This window comes from Watersipora subatra, chromosome 5 (assembly GCF_963576615.1).
Source record: "Watersipora subatra chromosome 5, tzWatSuba1.1, whole genome shotgun sequence".
In the NCBI taxonomy this organism is placed as follows: domain Eukaryota; kingdom Metazoa; phylum Bryozoa; class Gymnolaemata; order Cheilostomatida; family Watersiporidae; genus Watersipora; species Watersipora subatra.
The window spans coordinates 57,672,365-57,694,753 of NC_088712.1; the positions used below are offsets into that span (position 1 = coordinate 57,672,365).

General features: G+C 34.0%; 2 protein-coding genes across 2 annotated transcripts in view; one reads left to right on the forward strand and one right to left on the reverse strand.

Annotated features, from left to right (window-relative positions):
• LOC137396135 (ciliated left-right organizer metallopeptidase-like) overlaps positions 1 to 13,218 on the reverse strand; it is a 26,538-nt gene extending 13,320 nt beyond the window's left edge. Inside the window, exons 1-6 of the mRNA XM_068082291.1 lie at positions 13,169 to 13,218; positions 10,816 to 10,988; positions 9,439 to 9,614; positions 7,854 to 7,996; positions 6,068 to 6,208; positions 1,342 to 1,473 (exon numbers count right to left, since the gene is read on the reverse strand). Of these exons, the coding sequence (XP_067938392.1) occupies positions 1,342 to 1,473; positions 6,068 to 6,208; positions 7,854 to 7,996; positions 9,439 to 9,614; positions 10,816 to 10,886 (663 nt within the window). The 5' untranslated portion in view covers positions 10,887 to 10,988; positions 13,169 to 13,218. The remainder of the gene's footprint in view (positions 1 to 1,341; positions 1,474 to 6,067; positions 6,209 to 7,853; positions 7,997 to 9,438; positions 9,615 to 10,815; positions 10,989 to 13,168) is intronic.
• A 304-nt stretch (positions 13,219 to 13,522) lies between these two features.
• Positions 13,523 to 16,396, forward strand: LOC137396827 (uncharacterized). The gene is made up of 3 exons (XM_068083137.1): positions 13,523 to 13,602; positions 13,776 to 14,339; positions 15,962 to 16,396. The coding sequence occupies exons 2-3, from the start codon at positions 13,812 to 13,814 to the stop codon at positions 16,067 to 16,069; spliced, it is 636 nt and encodes a 211-aa protein (XP_067939238.1). The 5' UTR covers positions 13,523 to 13,602; positions 13,776 to 13,811; the 3' UTR covers positions 16,070 to 16,396.
• The last annotated feature ends 5,993 nt before the right edge of the window (positions 16,397 to 22,389 follow it).

The window sequence follows — 22,389 nt, forward strand, 5'->3', positions numbered from 1 at the left end:
CTTAAATCAGACTTGCATTTAGTCTACTAAAGTTAGAGTAGTGGAAATCTTACTGAATTAAAAGTAAATTCAGGTAAATTTTGTGTACTAAACAACTTTAAAAATAAAGGAGATGGAAATTTAACATAATAAACAATGTTACAATTATACTGTGAGCTAAAAATATAGATTATGGGCCAGTGCTTGTAGAAACTCTAAAACATCATTATTTTCCTCGCTAAAAACAGTCAAAATTCTCTCTTCGCGTTCAACTTTTGTGAGCTTAGCATTGGTTATTGCAATTGGTTTTCGATTAATCGTGTTGTTGGACCAATCGAACCATTAAAAGAGTTGATTTTAAACTAATTAGCTTTAGACCAATAAATTTAGACGAACCGTCATTAGACGAACTGTCTGGGACTGGATGTAAAATTGGGTCGATTAAAGAGAGGGAAAAAATTGTTCTAGCAAATAGAACTATTAGTTGTTATATTTAATAGATACTAAAATACTCCATGATGAGTCATGAACAAGATATATGATGTGACCATCAAAAGATTAACAAATTACTCAAAAGACCCCCAAAGTGACAAATCCTTCATGTTAACTTTGGTTGAACATTAGGGACAACCTGAACAGATCACAGAATAGGAGAAAGATACTAACAAACAGGCAGAACAAAATTTTAGTAGAATTTATCAGTCATACACATGTATATGACGTATGATATAAAACATCACATACTTAAATCAGTCATCTGTGACATACAGGGGTGTGACATACAGGGGTGTGACATACAGGGGTGTGACATACAGGGGTGTGACATACAGGGGTGTGCTCAATAAACTGGACCCTTTGCTAGAAAACTAAAATTTTATTTACAAAATTTTTACTCATCATGAAGTTAGTCAGTTGCCATAAATTACAAATTAAATAAATGCTCATTTTGCCCTAATATCAAATACGCAAACCAAAAAGTTGTGAAATTATACCTTTGAATGACTATGTAGGCTAAAGTCTGAATGTTTAATTTTTAACAATTAAAGATAACAATCTATCCATGTATATGATATGAAATAAGCACATAAAGATGTATCTGGTATAATCACATCCGTACGGATTGTTATATTTAACCATTAAAAATTAAACGTTCAGCATTTAGCCTACATAATCATTCAAAAACATAATTACATAGTTGAAATCAGGAGAAAATGAGAGTTAACTTCGTATGTAATTTAAAGTTATAATTTCTAACTAAATTCACAGGAAGAAGCACGGTTGTAATTAAGAATAATAGTTTTCCAACAAAGAGGCCAAGTTTATTTTGCAGGCCACTGTAGAAGACTCGCATCCAAGACCTACCTCGGAAAGTTTCAGTCGTGAAACGACTAACACTTCAGTCGGACAAATATTGATGAAGGCTGCTATTGGTCGGCCAAACTGATCTCTCTTGCAAATCTTAGTAAATGCTATAATTCCTGTGTTGATGAGATTCTAAAAGAAATCTTCAAAATAATAATAACAACCATCACTGCATATAATAATAGCTATTGTCATTATAAGATAATAACTACCATTATCACATATAACAATAGTTTTGCCATATATCTATATACAGTCAAACATGGATAACTCGAACTTCCGGGACCGAGCAAAAGTGTTCGAATTATCAGAGCGTTCAAGTTATCAGAGCACTGTCACAAGTCCATGTATTTACTTATTTATTAGTAGATACATGTACATATACAAACTATAATATAAATAAAAGCACAACTGGCTTGTTTCAAATTAAATGCTTCTAATGTAAAGTTTAAAACGTTTTTATCAAAAAGTATAGAGATTTTTCTACCACTTGAGATTGGTTTGTTGTTTGAGGTGATGTTATTGCAAGGACGTTTTTTAAATTGACATTGGCAAAACCTGATCGTTGTTGAAATGCTCAAAAGAAAAGACATATTTTTCTTTTGAGCGTTTTACCCACGATCAATTTTGCCGATTTTTCTTGAAGTTTATGCAAAGATTACCCCACTTTACCTCGCTTCGGAAGGGCGATCGTAATAACGACGCTTATGAATTACGAAAAGTTGAGGTTTACCTCTATGGCTTGGAATAAAGTGATTTTCTAAAGCGATAACAACCGTTTCGGTAGCCGTTGGGCAAAAAACAGTTCGAGTTAACAGTGTTGAGTTCGAGTTATCTATAGCAATTTATCATTACGTGGGAACGAACCAAAGAAACCGTTCGAATTAACCATGTGTTCGAGCTATCCGTGGGCGAGTTATCCATGTTTGACTGTATATGTAAACATTTTTCTAATAGTTTGTCGTGTGTATGCTCCTTTCAGTATGTGCAACAATAGCTAATATTAGAATCTTAGAATAAAGAATCCGTACAGAAGATTTGATCGTGGGCCCTCCCATTCGCCAGTCTGACGCCGTACCAATTAGGCCACAGAGATTGATATGTTCACTGGCCGATATATGTCACTATATGGGAACAAATACCCAATAGCTTTGCATACTACGCAGGGTGATTGCGTAACGTCACAAAGATGAATAGCTCTCACTAGTGGGCTTACTCAAATTTTCCATTGGCAATGTAAAGGCTAATAGCATGTGGCAGGCAACTCTCATCACTTCTCATTGTTTATGAGCTGATTTTTAATACCCGGGCAATGTCGAGAAGCACAGCTAGTCTATATATTTTTTTTTCAATAATGGTATGTGTATTCGTCGGTTTGATTGTCCAGCTATAGCTATTATTTTAGCATTGCGCCGACACGTTACGAATCCCCGGTTAGGAAATTTCGATCTAAGGCGTTATAATATTTGATATATCGTCACCACACGCTAATTATTTGAGCAAAGCGCCCACGCGTTACGAAGCACCGGCTAAGAAATATTTTAGGACTTATGTATATGCAGCACGATGGTTCTTCCGTCTTTATTTAGTTAAGGCTAATTTGTTCCGCCCTACGATATCGACAATAATTTATCTACTAACTTAAAATTTGGCAACTTGTTAAACAGATTATATACGTTATTAAGAGATATCTGTTGCTCGCCATGGCGAGTATAGCGTTATCATAACGTTTATTTTAATAACGATATAGTATATAAACAAGCGCAGTTTCCTTTCCCCAACAGATGAATATATTGATTTGTTACACACATGTTTCATGAAGGTTCCTATCAGTGCTCGCTTTGTGTATTAACTTACACATCTTTTCATTTAAACCTAACCAATTAGCAATTCATGATTAATCTCACATTTTACAGCAAATACTTGTAAAATTACTATAAGATGATATGTTAGATTATCTGTAAGATTTACTGTACTATCGTGTAAGATTAAAAGTATCAGTTATTACTCACTCTCTTATAGTTACATTTGTATATACAGACTAGCTGTACAACCCGGCGTTGCTCGGATAATAAAAAAGCCTTTGTCAACAAATTGATTTGTATTTAACATATAACAACATTTGCTATTCTAACTTTCAAACTTGATATCCCGAGGAAAATGTTTTGTGCCGGTTAAATAAATTAAAAACAATAAACTGACTATAAAAACGTTTAGATGTAAATGTGAAATAATTAGCAAGTAATAGCTAAATTAAGTCGATTTTGCCACGACTGCAATAGAAGATGATTCGGTAATGATACAATTAATATGAACTGAGAAAACAAAATAAAAATGCTGAACATGTTGAATTAATAATGACAATTCTTGCATAGAAGTGTGTGCGTGTGTGTGCGCGCGCGTGTAAAAGAGGTTACTGTTCTATCAGAAGCTATCCATCAACAATTTTCTCATGATATGCAGTTTGAAAGTTAGAATGGCAAATGCTGTTATATATTAAATACAAATCAATTTTATGACCAAAGACTTTTTTATTACCCAGGCAACGCCGGGTAGCACAGTTAGTATATATATAAATCTCAAAGTTTGTGTGACTCTGTGTGTCCATCTACAACTATTAATATCTTAAAATGAAAAGCTCACATCATGCAGAATTTGAACTCGCGAGGATTGCAACCAAATGTTTGTAAGCCAATCATCTAACCACAAGACTACGAAGGCTCTTATGATCATACCATATACCATTTTCATGATTTCACACACTAAATGATGTATTAATTGACATTGCGCCTACGGGTTATAATGACCGTTATAAAATATTTTACACCCAACTCTATAAAACGCGATGCGATTTCGTTCTCGCCATACTAGGGTGAATTTGTTCTCCGCCATACGATATCAACAAAAAGTTCTCATGAAACTAAAATTTGGCAATTTGTGTACTGATTATATACATTATTAAGAGATATACGCTGCACGTCTGTCTCAAAGGTAAGAGCTCTCCACGGTATGTACTGCACATAGTACATTGTAACGTTACATTTTCCTGCAGAACATAACTGCAAAACGCACTAAAGCTATCGTAGGTAACGACAGTTACTAAGATTAACATATTGTTTTGTTACTATTTTTAATGATGATGATTTTGATGATCTTTACCAGGTGGTGATTGCATTAGATAATTACTGTGGGTTTCTATATCCCTCTATACATCTATATGATATTTTCACCTTATGACGCTATTAGTGAAATAAACTAAAATCATATAATTGTATACCACATAATTTTTTATTGTAATTTTAGCCAAACAGACTAGGCCTATATTTAGCCATTACTTGCTAATGATTTCACAATTAAATATAATTACTTCTACAGTTTCATTTTTTCTCCGAATTTATTTCAAAAAAAAACTTCTTCCATGAATTTGAAAGTTACAGTTAGTTGAAAAAGTTTGAAAACCTTTACAGTTGTTTTTTATGTTTTCTCTAACTTTATTTGAATTGCACAAAAACCCCTCTTCTCGTGATATAAAGTTTAAAAGTTAGAATGGTGAATGTTGCATATGTTAAATAAAAATAAATTTTCTGTCCAAAGACTTTTTTATTACCCAGGCAACGCCAGGCATTCATCTAGTTATATGATAACTACCATTCTTACACAGAGAGTAGACGCTCCTACAACAAAAATAATCTGTTTCAAGAACATTTACGTCATACGGATTTCACGTTATACTAACAGTAAAATACATTAAAATTGCCTGATCCTTACCAAGATCATTCCAAACCCATATCTTTGGTTCTTCAAAAATGACAAGACCAAAGTTTACTTTTTTAATTTAATGACTACAGTAACCGTGGTGTTATTGGTTTGTATTAACAACTTTTCCCTTTTTTATCACTATCACTTGGTATAAGGCCTATCATTACAATAATTTTACATGTACATAAAGGAGAGCACACATCTTCAATGTTTAATTGAATCAATTTTTTTCACTTTTTTCTTGATAGCAAGGTCTATGCTGGAAAAGAAATGTATACATCAAAAATAAAATAAAAATATCTATTTACTATTGTGAGAGCGATGTCTGTGTGTTCATCCATTTTTACGATGTCAGGGTTAGAAGTTCGGATAAAAGATTCATTATAATGATGCTGTATGCGAGGGTGCTAGTATATATAATAGAGATACGCCTATACGCCATTTTTACCCCAAATTTGGTACGAGAAAAAAATGATACTTTACAGATAACTATGGGCCTCTCCTCAGTCAAATCAAATTGGAGAGCTTACACCGACTTGACGCTTTATGTTATATTATATGGAATTTCTTATGAAATACGAAGCAAAAACTGTTCATAAATTCTTCACATTCAGTGTAATTACTTTATACGAGGCTTACGTTACAAGAGCGTCTACTGTAATAATAACTATCACCATTATATAATAACAACTATCACCATTAGAAAATAATGCAAACAACCAACAACAATAATAGCTATCGCTCTTATCGAATAACAATAATTATCATAATGATATAACAAGAACTGTAAAATATAGAAGCTTGAGCCTCAGCATTGTGCATGTAATTCAGCGTCATATAAAAAAAAACTTATTTAAATCAAACGATTTAAAAACTTATTTAAATTTCTTTATTTAAACATTTTAAATTATTTTTATGTTGTTAGAGAGAAACAGGCAACAATAAAAACTAGTTGGAGCAAACTCACACAATATTCTAAAGAACCAAGGCTCATGTAGAGCACCGTATCGGTGTTAGCCAGTCCGGGTCCACCAGCTATATCCACAACACTATCAGCTTCATCATTACTTGTGTGGAGTTTAAAATCTTCAAAATGTTCATCTGGTATCTGTGAAAAACGCAATCCATGAATAAATGCAAGTTCTTCTTGGCCTTGGAGAGGTTACAATAATTTTTCTAACATCAATTACAAGACTAGGTAAATGTAAATATGTAAGTATACAAATCAGCAAGAGTCGGTAAATGTATAATTTCAATCTTGGCTTGTTTTGTCTGAAGAAATGTATTAATCAAAGATATATGTTTAAGGTGTTATTAAAGTTATGTTGAAAAGGGTCCCCCAGACAGAACTAGGCTATGTAGTTAAGGATTGCGGGCTGGTGTTGCAATTCAATATAATCTCTGGTATAATCACAACCTAGATCATGTTTGGCCATACACGATAAAATAAACACACAATATTCATTTCAGATGTAAAATGATAAGGGTGAGACAAATCCATAACTGTAAAACAAATCTGGATTTATAGAACAAATTTGTAAGTTGAAGTTACAATCACAGTTGTAACATACGCTAAAAACACATGCGACCTTTTCAACCTAAAACACATGCCATCTTAGCCTGCCTTGACAAACTGTTGTTTTTGCGGAGTTGTCCCCTGTCGAGCGGGTGAGCAACAACAGCTTGTCACAAGACGTACTGCACCTGATGCATCAGCTGCACTTATAGGGAGTTGTTCTCTTCCGTCTATGCGGCTTGGTTGCGATGTTATGTCGGTCGCTCCATTGGTAATCATAACGGATTTCGCGCAAAAATTTATGTAGAAAAATTAAGATAAGAACGTTTAACTAGCGACCCGTCTCTGCAGTAAACTTTAGTATAATTTGAGAACTTAGGCAACAACAGCGACTAAACATGTCGCCATTTGTGCGCTCAGTCAATTTTATTTCTATTCTTGTATCAGTCAGTTTTATATGTTCTTATTGATTTTATTTTCATTTTATTTTATTCTTAAGTTCTACTAAAGTTTATCACAGAGACTGGTCTTTTGTTAAACGTTGTAATCTAATTTTTTCTACATAAATTTTTGCGTAAAATCCGTTATGATTACCAATGGAGCGACAGACATAACATTGCAGCCAAGCCGCGTAGACGGAAGAGAACAACTCCCTATGAGTGCAGCTGATGCATCAGGTGCAGTACGTCTTGTGACAAGCTGTTGTTGCTTGCTCGACAGGGGACAACTCCGCAAAAAACAACAGTTTGTCAAGACAGGCTAATGCCATCTTTACCACTTTAAACACATGCCATCTTTACAACCTAAAAAAATGCGATATTTGCAACCTAAAACACACCCCACCTTTACAATCTAAAACACATCCCACCTTTACAATCTAAAACACATCCCACCTTTACAACCTACAACACATCCCACCTTTATAACCTAAAACACATGCCACCATTGCAACCTTAAACCACATTTTTAAATACAAAAACACGTGTCAACCTTGAATATTAAAACTCAAAACTTGTAAACTGAGACCCTTAAAACGCAATATTGCAACTCTACATTCACAACTATTCGCGCTATAAGACACGTATTCCACAAACTATCTCCATGACACCCATCTCATAAGACAGGCTCATAGTCCAACAAGCCTTATTGATTAACTATATTGAGTGCATCCTGCAAGGCTGCCCAGTATGCATCACTCAGAAAATCACCAACTGTCATTTGAATTTGTAAACTTTACTTGAAAATTCCCGTCAACTCGGCAGGTCTCAGTCGGGTCGTTGTTCCGCCTAACCATGCACTTCTCCTTACTTCCTGCCACAAAATTTCCGCAAAGACGTGTTACATCTCGAGACAGGTAGAGCGGCCCGGTGACAGGAAACACTGCAAGCAACAAGTCTGATATACCTCAAGTTTGTGGTTGGTATAGAACTATAAAAATTCTTCTGCTGTAATTTATTCCTCAAAAGTAACTAACAAACTATAAAAATAACTGTTTGAATAATTATTAAAAATTCAAAATAAATAGAATTACAGCACCGAGCAGTAAAATGTTAGAAATTAACGTACATCCTCGCATATAAAAACTAAAGAGCAATTACCAAACTAAGAGGTCAGTTTTTACTAGTACAACTCTGATCCCACTCAAGCAAAATTACATTATGGTAACTTAATTCCAACAACTACAACTCAAACCATGAATACTAATCTGTGTGATATCTATATGAATACTAATCTTTGTGATATCTATATGAATACTAATCTGTGTGATATCTATATGAATACTAACATGTGTGATATCTACATGAGTACTAATCTGTGTGATATCTACATGAATACTAATGTGTGTGATATCTACATGAATACTAATCTGTGTGATATCTACATGAGTACTAATCTGTGTGATATCTACATGAATACTAATGTGTGTGATATCTACATAAATACTAATCTGTGTGATATCTACATGAATACTAAGATGTGTGATATCCACATGAATACTAACATGTGTAATATCTACATGAATACTAAACTGTTACAAGCACTTTTTTATATTGTAACTGTTGTGTTGGCAACCAATGAAATGAATATATATAGATTTGGATTATTAGAATACCAGTACAGTACCTCGTCATAAATATACTTTAAAATATTCAGTGTTTAAAAGTCATCTTAAATTGCAAATATTATCTATCTTTGACCAAAAGATGCTGCATTACAACAAGTTTATATTTATCGACAGTCTAGGAAAGTTCAATCTCACCAACCGTTCTCATTTGCAGCATACGGCAGATGTATTCCTATTTTAATGATAGCACTCAACTTCTACCAGCTCTCCTACAGGATTGCACTTGACCAGAAACTAGCAGAAACCAGGGCCTAAGGCTCCAAGAAGACAAACGGAGAAAAGTTTTTGTTTTAGTAACCTCAAACCCGCAAACCTCTGCTTTTATTATGCAATTCCATGGTTAATTTCCAACTTTCATATTGCATTGAGGCATGGGGCAATGCGCCTCCCACCCATCTTGCAAATTTAATAACACTTCAAAAGCGCATAATAAGGACCATTCACAAAAAAAAACCGCCTCACCCACACCAAACCTCTTTTCAAATCATCATCCATACTTCTTATCAGTTCACTATATATTCATACTTAGGTTGTATCTTTTAACAGGTGAATAAAACCAATGATGACAAGCCCAACGCCACGACTAGCTATGCTATTGCGAATTATGGGCTTCATCACTTTTCCAGCTTTTTTCTTTTGCTTGACTAATTTTTGTTGATAAAAATAAATCACAAATCACAAATAGTATCCTACCAACCTTTCAATATCTTTGATACCCTCTCAGCTGTTTCAACAAACATCTGCTGGAGTGAGTCCTTCATCTCCTGACTTAGGAGGTTGGTGTAGTTGACGTCATGTATCCGAATTCTGATTGGCTGCATCCAATCTCTCAGTGGCTCAGAGAAGTCAGGAGATGCGTTTGACACCGTGTAACTAAATTGCAATAGATTTGTCTGCATGATTCAGTTTCATGAGTGAAGAGATAGTCATCCCAAAGTTTACTCCCTTTCACAGAAATGCCAAGATTTCTGGGTAATAACTAACAAATGCCTTCAGCAATTTAAAAATAATTTAAAAGCTCAATTTAGTTCAATTAAATTACCGGTGAATACTTGTCGACTTTAACAATCATAAGAAATACAAATATGATATCGTAATCAACCAATTCTGATGTAAAATGCATGGAAAGAATAAGCTTCAAGAGCACAGGCTTGTGTAAAAAAGCCAAGCAACCACAGCTACAAAATTTGCTATACAAGATCAGAATGTAGCGCTAGAATTTCAAATGATTATCTTTGTCAGTTAATGGAATAACGTATATTATGCAACAAAATTTGGAGTTGTCTATTAATTTGGTTCTTTCCGCATTATAAAAAAATCTGTTCTTTTCAAGCATCTTGCCTGCTTTGCGATACAAAAGTTTTTTGAACTCTGTAGAAACTCAAAGCAACTGGCTTTTTGCAAAAATTTTGTAAACCTTTTTCTTGCGAAGTCTCAAGAACAAACAAAGCTGTCATCGTCCATTTACTGACATGCTGTTTTATCTCCTAAAGTCCAAAATAAAATGTCATATTTTTGGTTTTTTATATGTGATTCTTTTAATTATTTGAGTAATTTTTTTGAAAAAGCTAAGGCATAACAAAAAAAAATAATTAAGCGATTAGCTCTATAATCTGAAGGCAGTGCATAGTCATTGATTTACTAGTCAAACGAATTATCAAATGCTGTAAAACATAAGATATTAGTTCTAAGTGTCAATTGAAAGAATAATATTGAGAGCATTTAAACCATTTTAGTGAAACTTCTCTGGTATCCAGGATGCATTGCAGACAAAAAGTTCAACAAACAATAGGTAAAAACCTAAAGAAAACTATGAAGAACTGTCTCAGTTTACAAATGTCCCAAAAGCTACCAATATCAAACCTGATGGCTCACTTTCTAGGTTTTATCAGCAACCTAGTACAAATATTATAAAATAATTACGATCCAAAGGAACAATATTTTATTGGCATAGCTGACTACTTATAATAAAGTGCGGGTTTAAATATGCATGCCAGGTTTTACGATAACTTCTGGTTGTTTGCAACATCTAACATAAAAGAGCCAATTAGATGTTATAACATTGGTGACTTACTTAACTCTCACATGCTCTGGTCTCTTGTCAGCAGCAACAACCAAGAAAATGCAAAAGCACAGCCACCACATGGCTTTTGGCCTTAATCATGAAGAAAGTGAAGTCCCAAGGTTGCTATCTGGTTACACCATCAAAGCTGATTGATTTAGCAAACGGATTCAAAAGAGGCTCCACTGTAAAAATAAAAGGTTTGCTTCATTCAAGCTAAAATGAAATTCAGAAATAAATTGTTGCACAGAACATTCTTCTTTGACATCATCAAGCAATGAGATGCCGACTAGCAACTATCTATAATCGATTATTATTCGGTTAAAATATTTTCTTCATTTGCTCAAAACTGTAAGCGTTTGGTGCAAAAACCTTTACTTACGCCTGCTACGAGGTACAAAACTGGTGCAATACTTGTAGAAGTCAAATCTTGATAGGTGCATCGTAGACATATTAAAAGAAAGTTTATAGTAGAACCAAAACAAAAGAGATTTGAGAGTTTAAATATTCAAATGTTGAAATAGTTTAAAATGTAGTCGTTATTAACTTTCATGTTTGTTGTACTTTGTTGTATCTAGTCCTGTACCTGGGTCCTGTATTCAGACTAATCCGTGTTGTTGACTCAGCTGAGACAGAGAAGGGAGGCGAAAGGGAAGGCGAGAGAGGGAGGAAGAGAGAGATAAAGAGAGAGAGAAAAGAGAGAGGGGACACGGAAAAAATGGGAAAGAAGGGAGGAAGAGAAAGAGAGGCAGGGGCTCTAGAGCACTATGCCAAAACTACTGTTATTCATTAATGAATTGGTTAAAAACACAGTTTGTAATATTATAGAAGAAATATTTTTAATGTTTTTAAATTTTTATCTAATAAGCCAACCATATTTTTGCAAGCATAAAAGCTTACTTGCAATTTAGTCTATGTTATTGTTTGCTTATCTGTCTATACTTAAACATCAGCTGGCTTTAAAAACTTGATGCCGAATAAAATGATTTTTAATTCATTATCTCAAGCTGTTTGATAGCTATTTTTCAAGTGATTAAACAGCTACGCGAAATAGCCAAACAGCAGGCCAACAAAACTTTGTGGTGAAAGTGTGTAAGTTCTACAAAGGTTTATTATGTTGTGTATGATTTTTGTAGCTGTTATGCTGTGTATGAGTTTCATAATGGATAAAGCTTGCCACTTTCAAATGTTAGCCAATGGGAAAAATTATCAAAATGCTATTGTTACTGTAGACTAGTATTTGTGTATCATTAAATGAAGCAATGCAACAATGAACGGTTATAAGATAGCTTCAGTTCCAATGATCTGTAGCTATCTGCCAGTCATTTATGCATATATATAGGTAGTATCTGAGTTTACGATTATAAGAGTTTGGACAATGATATCATAGCTGGTTAGCCGTGGCGGCAGAAATGCCATGCCTCCAATTGATAACATGTTACTGAGACACTAAAATTTACCTACCAAAAACCCAGTTCACAAAGTAGCTAGGTTTAACTAACCACAACAATTCTACTTCTCCATTCTTTATTTTGTTGGTGATTTCCATTTATTAGAAGTTTTCCTTTCCTAAATTTAAAAAAAACTCTAAAATTCTATATCAAATATTTGGTAAAATCCGTTCTTTGAATAATAATCAATTTTTTTAATTATTATCAGAATTTAAACTTCTTTGTTAGTTTAGACTAATATAAAAGTCCTCCGGTCAATATTTATGTTTAGCATCGGTTCTAAGCCTCAAAAGGTGTAAAAAAGATTCAGCTCATTGCAAGTGTATGCAAATTTTCTGAACGTTTGCCGTCACCGGAAGTGGGGCTTTATATAAACAGATGTTTACATGATTGTCTAAACTCTTCTATGTTCTACTCAGGGTAGTATAAAAGGAATAAAGATCACAAAATATTACACAGTACGCTAAAATGCTTTATATTACGTTGAGAGCATTAGTTTTTGTAGCAACAATATAACAAAGCTGCTGATGTTATCAAGATGGTAGTAGGAACTGTAGATAAATGAGTACATAAGAGAGCTTTAGGTTTACAAAAAAATTTATCAAAAGTTGTCGAAATTATCAGTATAATTTGAAGATAGTGCCACCGTTTAATTTAAACTTGTTTGTATCAACAGATGATATGTCGACATACAATATAAGAGATCGTGAATAAAGGGCAAACAAAATCTTATAACAAAGTAGTTAGCACGACAAAACAAGCGTTATTTTATGCGGTATAAATATAACTTGTGTGGTACAACTAAGCTTTTATTACTACGGATTATCGACACAAAAAAGATTGAAACAAGCAGGATTGCCTTTTAAAATGGCAAGTAAGTTAATTTCAATAAGGTTCAAGTCATGTTGTGTCACCTATGGTTTTCCTTTGAATCTAACTTATTTGTAGCAAAGTCCTAATTTTGGGACGGGAAGAATAGTGCCACGCAGTTTCTGCTAGCGTCGGGCAACCCAGTACACCCGCAAAATACTCAAAACCAAAACCATATCTAGTTAGTTCAAGAGAAAAACTTTAGCCTTAGATTTATCTAAGCGCAGATAAAATAAAATAGAAGCATTGACGAAGCTGATTGAGAGAAATCGCACTCAGCGACACCTTTACATATTTCCATGAGTGCATAATCAAAATCCTTTGGCACCTTTCTAGCTAAGTCCGTCGTCAAGCTAAATCAATAAATAATTAATAAGCCTTTTATACGTCCTACATATGCTGGAGAGAATGCTTGTTGAAAATTGAGTTTTTAGGTGCAAGAAAAACTATAAATGTTTGCCAAAATTGAATTTTTAAGGTGGTTAACGTATAATTTATATTATTAAGTTAAATTCAACAGACACTATTAAATGAATTAGCCAACATATTACATTACAAGCATTTGCTATTTAGAAATGTTAATGTGATCGTACTATAAATGAGGTAGTTTTTGAAAACGTTTGTTCAAATAGTTTTGCTCAATGATTGCAGATATTCTGTACTCCTTAATGGCCGATAGAGCTAAATATGACGCACAAGCTCTATCTGAACGTAGTAGACATTAGACATAGCCGTCTTCCAGCGTGTTCTGAATCACAAGAAGCTTCTGAAACTGGCGCAAACTCATCTTCTAAAACTGTTTGCATGACTATTTACTTTACCGTGCCTCTCATAAATGGAAATACTGGTTCAAGTCACTTACCCAATGTCTCGCTCGTTCAACAGATTAATGCAAAACTCATATCTCATGGTTATGCAACAGATCTCAATAAATGTGTGTTGAGATTTAAAAATCAAAGAGGTAGTCATGTGCCGCTGAATGTAACAACCGTTAAGGGTTGCAGTGCACACTGCCCTTTACTAGTAGAAATATGTGAAATCATTAGTCAAAGACATGTAAGTGAGGATGGTACATTTATCAGTCGCATGCCAGCCGAAAGAGTGGCGGAGAGAGCTGCTATAGCTCGTAATGTCTGTAGACGATTGAACTCGAGGCTCAGAAAATTGGAAGAAGCTATTGCCAAAAGGCCAACCCCAAGAGAGATTGCAATGGAGGTTTGTACTTGTCCGCAGATGATCAGAAGTTATTTTTATCACTTTCAAACCAAAACTCAATGGTTTTGTTTTAAACATTCACATAAAAGCAATGTACTGTAAAAAACGGAAAAATGTCTAATATCTTTTTGTTTTCAATCTTGTTACAATTCAATTTAAACCAATAACTGGTAGCAATGTTTTTTCTCATGTTTCCTTCAACGTTTTCAAAATTGAACCTTAAACATAAAATAGTGCGAATAAAAATGGCATAGGACTGTTTTGTGTATGTCTCATCTCCAAATAAAAATATTGACCACTTACACTGCAGAACAGCCAGTAAAATACTCTTTCTGTAAAAAATTAAACTGCTAGATCAGAGGAAACATCTACCAGGTTGCTGCCATAGCTCTGCTGCTAGTTTCAGCACTTGTGTGTTTAAGCCTATTTGGCTCTTTTAAAAATTACTGCGCATTCATCTTAAGTTCACTGTTCACAAAACCATTTGCCGGTTTTGATAATAAGCCAAACTTTGGATTTGGCACCCAGAGACACGATACGCATTTCATGGAATTATTCCAGTGAAATATTGTACTATTTTAAAAAAGTTTCTAATGCTCAACAAAAAAACTCAATTAGATGATTATTTTATGACAAGTTTTGTTACTTGAAACCACTAAAAACAGTGGATTATACAATATATACATTTCGGATACATTGCTATGGAGGCAGACTTTTAAAAAGACTTATTTAATTGAATATTGTTATCCTAAAACTAAAGTTCTGAAGATAAAGGTTAAATCCTAATGCAGAAACTACTGTATCACATAAAGGTGGTGCCAAAATATTGCAATATCCCATACGGTATTTCATACAGGGGCTGTTTTTTATTCTTTGGGCTATTCATATGTTTGTTTGCTTGTCAAATTATGAAAATCAAAATAAAGGCTTTGACACCTGAGTTGATGTATTTGCAACCAGTGCGAGTACATACAATCAAATTAAACATATATGTAAGATAAAAACATGATCACTCAAATCTTAGGCTAATCTAAAATTGCTATGTTTATAAACTGGTGTACATCAAGGTGTTAAAAATACTCATCTGGTATTTACATTCCATGTATTTAGTATATATATATATGTCTGTATGTCTAATTTTGTATTAGCATTGCTGATCAACAAAATGTTGTTTTAGTTTTGTTGATGCTGAAAAAATCAAAAATGGTAAGACACAAATCAGGAAATATTGAGTGAATTGAACAAACGTGTTTTAATAGTTAGTAATCTAGTAATAATGTGGGTGGGTCAGGATAGTCAATAGAAGGTCATAGTAACAGAAAATTAATCAACTGAGACATTCAATGATAGATGTAGCATGTTGGTGTCACAAAGTAAAAAACGATGTTTGTCATATACTTGGAAGCATATATACAAAAATTCTGGACATAGTTTACTCAGGATTTAATAAACTAAACTCTCATAATTAAATAATTAATATACTACATAACTGATCAACCCATATATTTGTCTCAGACACCAACTGCGATGTACTTGTCCTCGAGACCACATTAACATCTCTGAAGGTCAGCCTGAGCACCTATGCTTTGAGAAGCTTCTAATGGCTCGTAATACTTTTGTAGCAAGAGGTAACAAAGTTAGCCAAGCGAGTGGATAGACTTGAGGGCTTACTGAACCAGGCATCTCAAAATGAATGGGAGGGGACGATACAGAGGAAACCCTTTTGGTAGTAATAGCAAATTGCCGGCCAAAGTGAAACTGCTTAATGCAAACTTGCAATACAGAATTGCAGTTTTATAACCGTCACCAGAGATATTGGCAAAAAATTGTTTGTAATTTGTGTTCTTGTTACTGTACGTGCTATATGTTATTTGTTTGTCTCTGTACTCAACAAATTCCGTCACGAATGTCGAGACATTGCTGGTCCTTACCATCTATTATTTGTATCATTCCAATTTTTGTTTGTAGAAGTCATTTTGTTTATCATGGATGTGATTAATCAGCGTAACAACGCTTTTATTATGTTGCAGTATTTGGAGCTAAGTCAGTGGTTAACCCTGTGTTTCCTTTTTTTCAAATATATCATTTATTTATACAATCTGAAGCCTAATTGTCAAGTACAAGGGGATGAACGTTGAACTGCCTTTTCAAATCAACTCTTCAGTTCACTAAATGATCTGCACCAATTATGCATGCTTGCATGTGCCTAAGTACCCACAAAATCCCTAATTAATCTCTTAATCTTGTACCACATGACCTTAGGCTAAGTTCTATAAACTAAAAAGAAATTTAGCAGATCTTACCCAATAAAAGGCACTAGCTGTCTCAGTCTAAGATCTGTTGATGACAAAATAAATCCGCAAAACCCTAATAGAATAGCAAGCACTTGTCTAGAGTCTTCAAAATACGTTTACTGTTCCCTGTGGTGGATGTTGCTAGAAAGCTTCATTAGATTCTTCGATAATCGTTAAAAGCATTAAAATGAAGAGGTACGCTTACTAAAAATAGAATAGAAGGCATATTCGGAAACCTTCAATGTATGTTCACAACTTAATACTATTTCTGATAATTTATTAGATGTTTCGCTTTTTCAGAAGTAAAAATAACAGTAAAAACCATCAGAATCTGAAACTGTCAATTCAAATATCTTTAATGGAGTCATCTCTAAACAAATAGTAACAATATTGCAGCAATTGTTTTTGTACAGATTTCTGCTAAGGCTAAGCTTGTAAACCAAATTTTATTGCAGTAATGATTGAGTTATCTCTTCATGATGGCGGTTCACACTTTTCTAATGAAATAGCAGCTTCATTTTATTGATTTTTATTCCAAAAGTAGCTGTATTCTATTCATTTCAATTGCAATAAACTAGTTATCTGCAGAAAATACAAGACTTTAGACAGTGATTTTATTGGAAATCATCTCCTAAATTTCCTTTGACCTTTTGGAACTAAGCTTAAAATCATGATCTGAATATATAAATAGTTTTAGGAATACTTTGTACTTGGCTTTCAGCTACTGTCAGTTTCAAGGATACAGTCTTTTATCGTGTCAGACAGTACTCCAACAAGCTTGATGAGATGAAAGTCTGCAGCCTTGAAGCAGACAGTAACTGAGAGTAAAACGAGTTTATTAGCAAACAGATGGACAGGCAATTTACAAACTTTATTACTCATAGTTTATCAAAACTTTAATTAAGTATAAAAGTAAAGAGTATAAATTTAGCCAAAACGTGAGTTACTAAACTGAAGAGTCTATCAAAAGCAATTTATTTCAATAGTTCAGTCTCAATCAGAAGGTTAGTTAGGGTAAGTCGCTACTTACTGTAACTAGAAAAATCAACTGTTGGTCTGTTTTATACAACTGAGTTATCAAGCAAAACTTAGAGAGAACAAACAAGCAAGAATTATCAACAGGCTGACTGAAAGGATGTTGGCTGAAAACGCGGCATGATCCAACATAGCGATGAGACGAGCGGGTCCACCAGTGCAACCATCTATCTTCATTGCACCAACCACCAGAGTCACTCATATAACAAGGAAAATGTGAAGAAGTACTTTCAAAATGACAAATTCTAGTTGAATTTGTTTAGTTAACCTGCTTGTAATTTTTTAACTATGAATGTTTGATATAATAATTATACACAGGCTGAGCCATAAGAGAAGATAACTTCTGTTTAGATTAGGAAGTAGTCAGCTGATGATAGCCTTTGGTGGTCAGCGCTGCTACGAACGACTAACTTATAAATAATAAATATACTATATGGTAGCAAAAAGGAATCAACTCCCATATTTTTTAAAATCAAAATTAAGCAAAGGTTATAAAACAATGCTGCTCAAATTTTTAACATGTATTTTGAGAAAGAGTTTTTTTAGTTTTCGAAGCAACGACAGAGTCATTAAAAAACTTTAAGTAAGTGGTATGAATGATATAAAGGAATAAGGAGGTTGCTGAGCAGGCCCTTCAGCTTTGAACAGCCTGTTACACTAGGTGTACGTTACATGTACCATGAAACAAAGAAAACAGTCACATCAAAGTAGTGGTAATATTGGTAAGTAATAGATTTTTTCATGTAACTTTATTCTTCTTGTAAAATAATTTGGTCATCCAGAAGGGGTTGCTTAGAATAATATATCATAAAAATTTAAAGACTTTTATTTTCCCTCAACTCCTCTGATTAAAAGACTTGTGTTTTGCCGATGCAACAACTATACCAACTAAGAGTATGTTTTTTAGCCTTCACACAATTTAAATCTCAAACTAACTTGTCACCACATTATAACACTCGTCATTCCTTATTTTCATAACCTCATCCACCCTCCTCCTCTACTGGTGGCTATAGGCGGATTGCCTATCGTGTGTCATCAGCAAGGAATTCCTTGCCAATTTGGCTAAGGAAAATTGATAGTTATGGTGGTTTGAAGGGTGCTTTAAAGCAGTACTTGCCGGACTCTCTGAAATAGATCTGTTTTGATTTATATTGCTTAGACAACTTTGTTTTCTTCCTTGCCAATCAATCTCATCTGTTAACACTGGCTCTGCGCCTCGAATAGCCATGTTACTGCGCATATGAGCCCTCATTGCACTTTACTTTTTTATAATTTTGTTATGCCATGATTTAATGTAAAATAAAACAAATAAATAATAAACAAAAATAAACATTTTTCTCTTTTCAGATTATTAGTCACAAGGCACAAAGAAGTTTACACTTGGAGAGCAAATGTTTGAACAAGTATCAATAGGGATTGCTGCTCCATAGGTACTACCGTTTTTAACGTTAGCAAGCATTGCAAAAAGTTATAGAAATATGGTACATATACCAAATTTAGTGAATAAATTAGATACCGACTTTTACCACCAGCTGGAAGAGAAGACATGTCTGCAACATTCTCCAGAAAGTAAATATTCTTATCCAACAAAAATGAATGAACAGGATGGTCTAGCGATGGACCAAAATCCACCGAGGGATCGAGTGTCTGTTTCCCCCCTTAAACAAAGCAAGTAGCTACTGAATTATTAATCAAAAGAATTGTGAAATTCACACATTTTCAAAATATGTATTTCTATAAAAAAAAGTTTCATCGCGTGTGTACTATATGTTTCTTTCCAACAAATAGCAGCTTGAGAGGACTCTAATGAGAAACCTGAGTAGCAGGATTATTGGTAGGCAATACTAGGGGATCTTGCGGCACAGGAGCAATGTAAGATCGGGTGCCCTTTCAGATGTCCCATATTCAAAATCAAACAATCATCTGCTGTTTAAACAAGTGCGGAATCAATTTTAAACTTATCACTACTTTGTTGCATATGTTTGAGCGATCGCTCAGTTGCATTATGTTTTTACAAATTTACACAGCTGTTTAAGCAATGCAGTTGGACAAGGCTTATGTTTGCTGCCGGAAAAAAGTCTAAGTTCAATGGTGCGGATAAGGGTTGAGCGGCAGAGCTTTTTTAGTTAACATTGAAAAACTGTAAGGGATGCTCTATTGTGATGAAATGAGTTACAGTTCTTACAAGCCATTCTAGCAAAACCTAACGTTAAGTATGGTTTTTGTGACCAGTTGATATGCTTTAAATTACACCATGAGTGCTTGTTAGGCGTAATAATTATACATACAATTTTCTCAGAAATCAAATGGCTGGTCAATCAGGGTTGTTTCTAGACTTAGTCTACCGAGCCGATAGTTGTGAGTTTGAATACCACTAAAATCAATCTTTTTTCATAATTTGTATGCAAGGTTTTGGACAGAAGGAGGGGTGTCCACAGATCTTATTATAATAAAGACTGGTACCCTGACAGTAACGTGTCCCACAACAGATTGTCAGGAATGCCAATGAAGAGCAGAAAATAATTACATGCACAATTATTCAAAGATCTAAAATAGCAATTGGTGCAGGTGTTCGCGCGCCGAACTGTTAGGTTGAATGCCATTGGTTCAACTCACATTGAAGGCAATTTTTGTATTTCAAGTTTTAGCCATAGTTTCTGACAGATGGAAACTGCTTTCATTTTAGCGGACTGATGTGCCATGAAAAATTGTCGGGTGTAATAAATAACTGCACAATTTCTGCATGCTGCAAAGTGATAGAGTGGGGCAGATGGTTGCGTATCTGGTTGCTAACCCAATGTCTGCGTTTTACTCTAATGGGATCCAGTTTTTTTTGTAACATCTGATTGTGGCCTTGGACAGATGGACAGACAGACAGAGTTCTTATTATAGTAAAGATTACAAATTAATAAACATATAACTACACTGGTACTGTTAATGTGACAATCAACTATATTCCTGTATAGTTAGATTTAGGGTAGACAGGGTTTAGAAAGCTGCAATGACAGCACTTGCAAAATAAACCGTTGATATGTACGAATGCCATCAGTTGCGGCAGCTCTTTAAATCTATATACATATAAATCTCAACGTTTGTCTGTCTGTCATCTGTATTTCATTTGTCTGTCCAGTTATAGGGATAAAGTTTTAGCAATGGCAAATCACATTCGTACTGGATTAGATCTCACGACATTCAAACTGCAAGTTTACTAGGAAGTGAATGTAACCATTAGGCTAAGCCGCTCTTAATATTCTGAACTCTTTATTTATTTTTTATTATTATTTAATAATATTTTCACATTATTTTGTTAGAAGTCTTTTAAAAAATGTTTATTACTTTTTCATTACTTTTATTACTATTTTATTACTTTAAAATTTTCAAAAGTGCTGTTTCAATTTCAAATGTGTCGTTACACTACCATTTTTAGCATATCCTAAGTTTCGATCACTAAATCTGTAAAGGCTAAATACATTTCACTTAGGCAATTGCATTATCTCGAGTAAGAACTGCCTCTGAATTTTCTCTCTCCATTTAGTCAAACAAAGTATCAGACAAAGTCAGTCCGATATTTTGTTTTTGCGTTTGTACCAGTATTAAGAGGTATCAGTATCATCCATCAAAACTTGAATACAACAAATTTTTGTTGCAATGGTAACCTTTTTTACGCACACACTTTTATGTAGTCATTGCATTGCTATTATTAATTTGACATATTCATGATTTTTATTTTGTTTTCTCAGTTCATCTTAATTGTACAGGTATTAACTAACTTTTCATGTAACTGTTGTAGCAAAACAACCAGCTATTACTTGTTAGTTATTTCAATTTTTTAAACACCTTTATAGTTGTCTTATTTTTTCTTTCGATAAAAATTATATTTTTTTATAAAACCAATTTTCCCAAAATCCTTTTTTCATGATATGAATTTTACCGCTCTACCAATGTTTACCCCTCTAACTGTTAGAGTGGTAAACGTTGTACATGTTAGCGAAAAATAAAGCTTTTGTGCAAATACTTTTATACTACCTGAGCAATGTCAGGCATTCAGTTAGTCATTACTATAATAAGCTGTGTGTCTGTTTGTCTGTCTAAAGCCACACAAAGAGCAGGAAAAAAAGGATGCCGCCTTATAGTATTTAAAGCCCCATTTGTGGATTCTCAGCCGAATGTACTACCATCTGCATCACTCGACAACTTGTTCATATTGAGGAATAATTGTGCACATAGTTATTACACATGTTGATCTTTCATGGTAAACACGACTGCCATCGTACTAGGATGTTACAATCTTCAAGGTTGACTGTACATGAAATAAGTCTCTGCAGGTGAAACAGTAATTATATACACTACTTTAAAACACAAAATAGAAACAGAAAGTCAAAGATATGTAAAATTTTGCAAATCTTGATTTAGCAAATTGAGGTTCCAATAATTTAGTAACCATTAGTCTCTGCTGTTTTCTTAAAATCTTTCAGAAGAGTTATTGCTCCAGATTTGCTACAAGCTGTGCTATTGTCTGTCATTGCACTAATGAGCTTAACTTACCTTTCAAAGCAAAGATTGTTCTCCAGGAAACCTGGATTCTGAATTTAGGTTGGGACACTTCTCTACTGAGTGATCTGACACAACGCTGGCCACGCTACTTCTCTGAGCTATGTGAAGTCACTCAGTGGGAGTTTGGTAGAATCCTGGTTCCGCTTAATGCTAAAGGATACCCCGAT

Bases quoted from the DNA above. Each gene is read 5' to 3' on its own strand.
- LOC137396827 (XM_068083137.1), top strand. From the start codon at position 13,812: ATGACGCACAAGCTCTATCTGAACGTAGTAGACATTAGACATAGCCGT. The intron at 14,340-15,961 runs GTTTGTACTTGT...ATACTTTTGTAG, and splicing joins CAAGAGAGATTGCAATGGAG to CAAGAGGTAACAAAGTTAGC.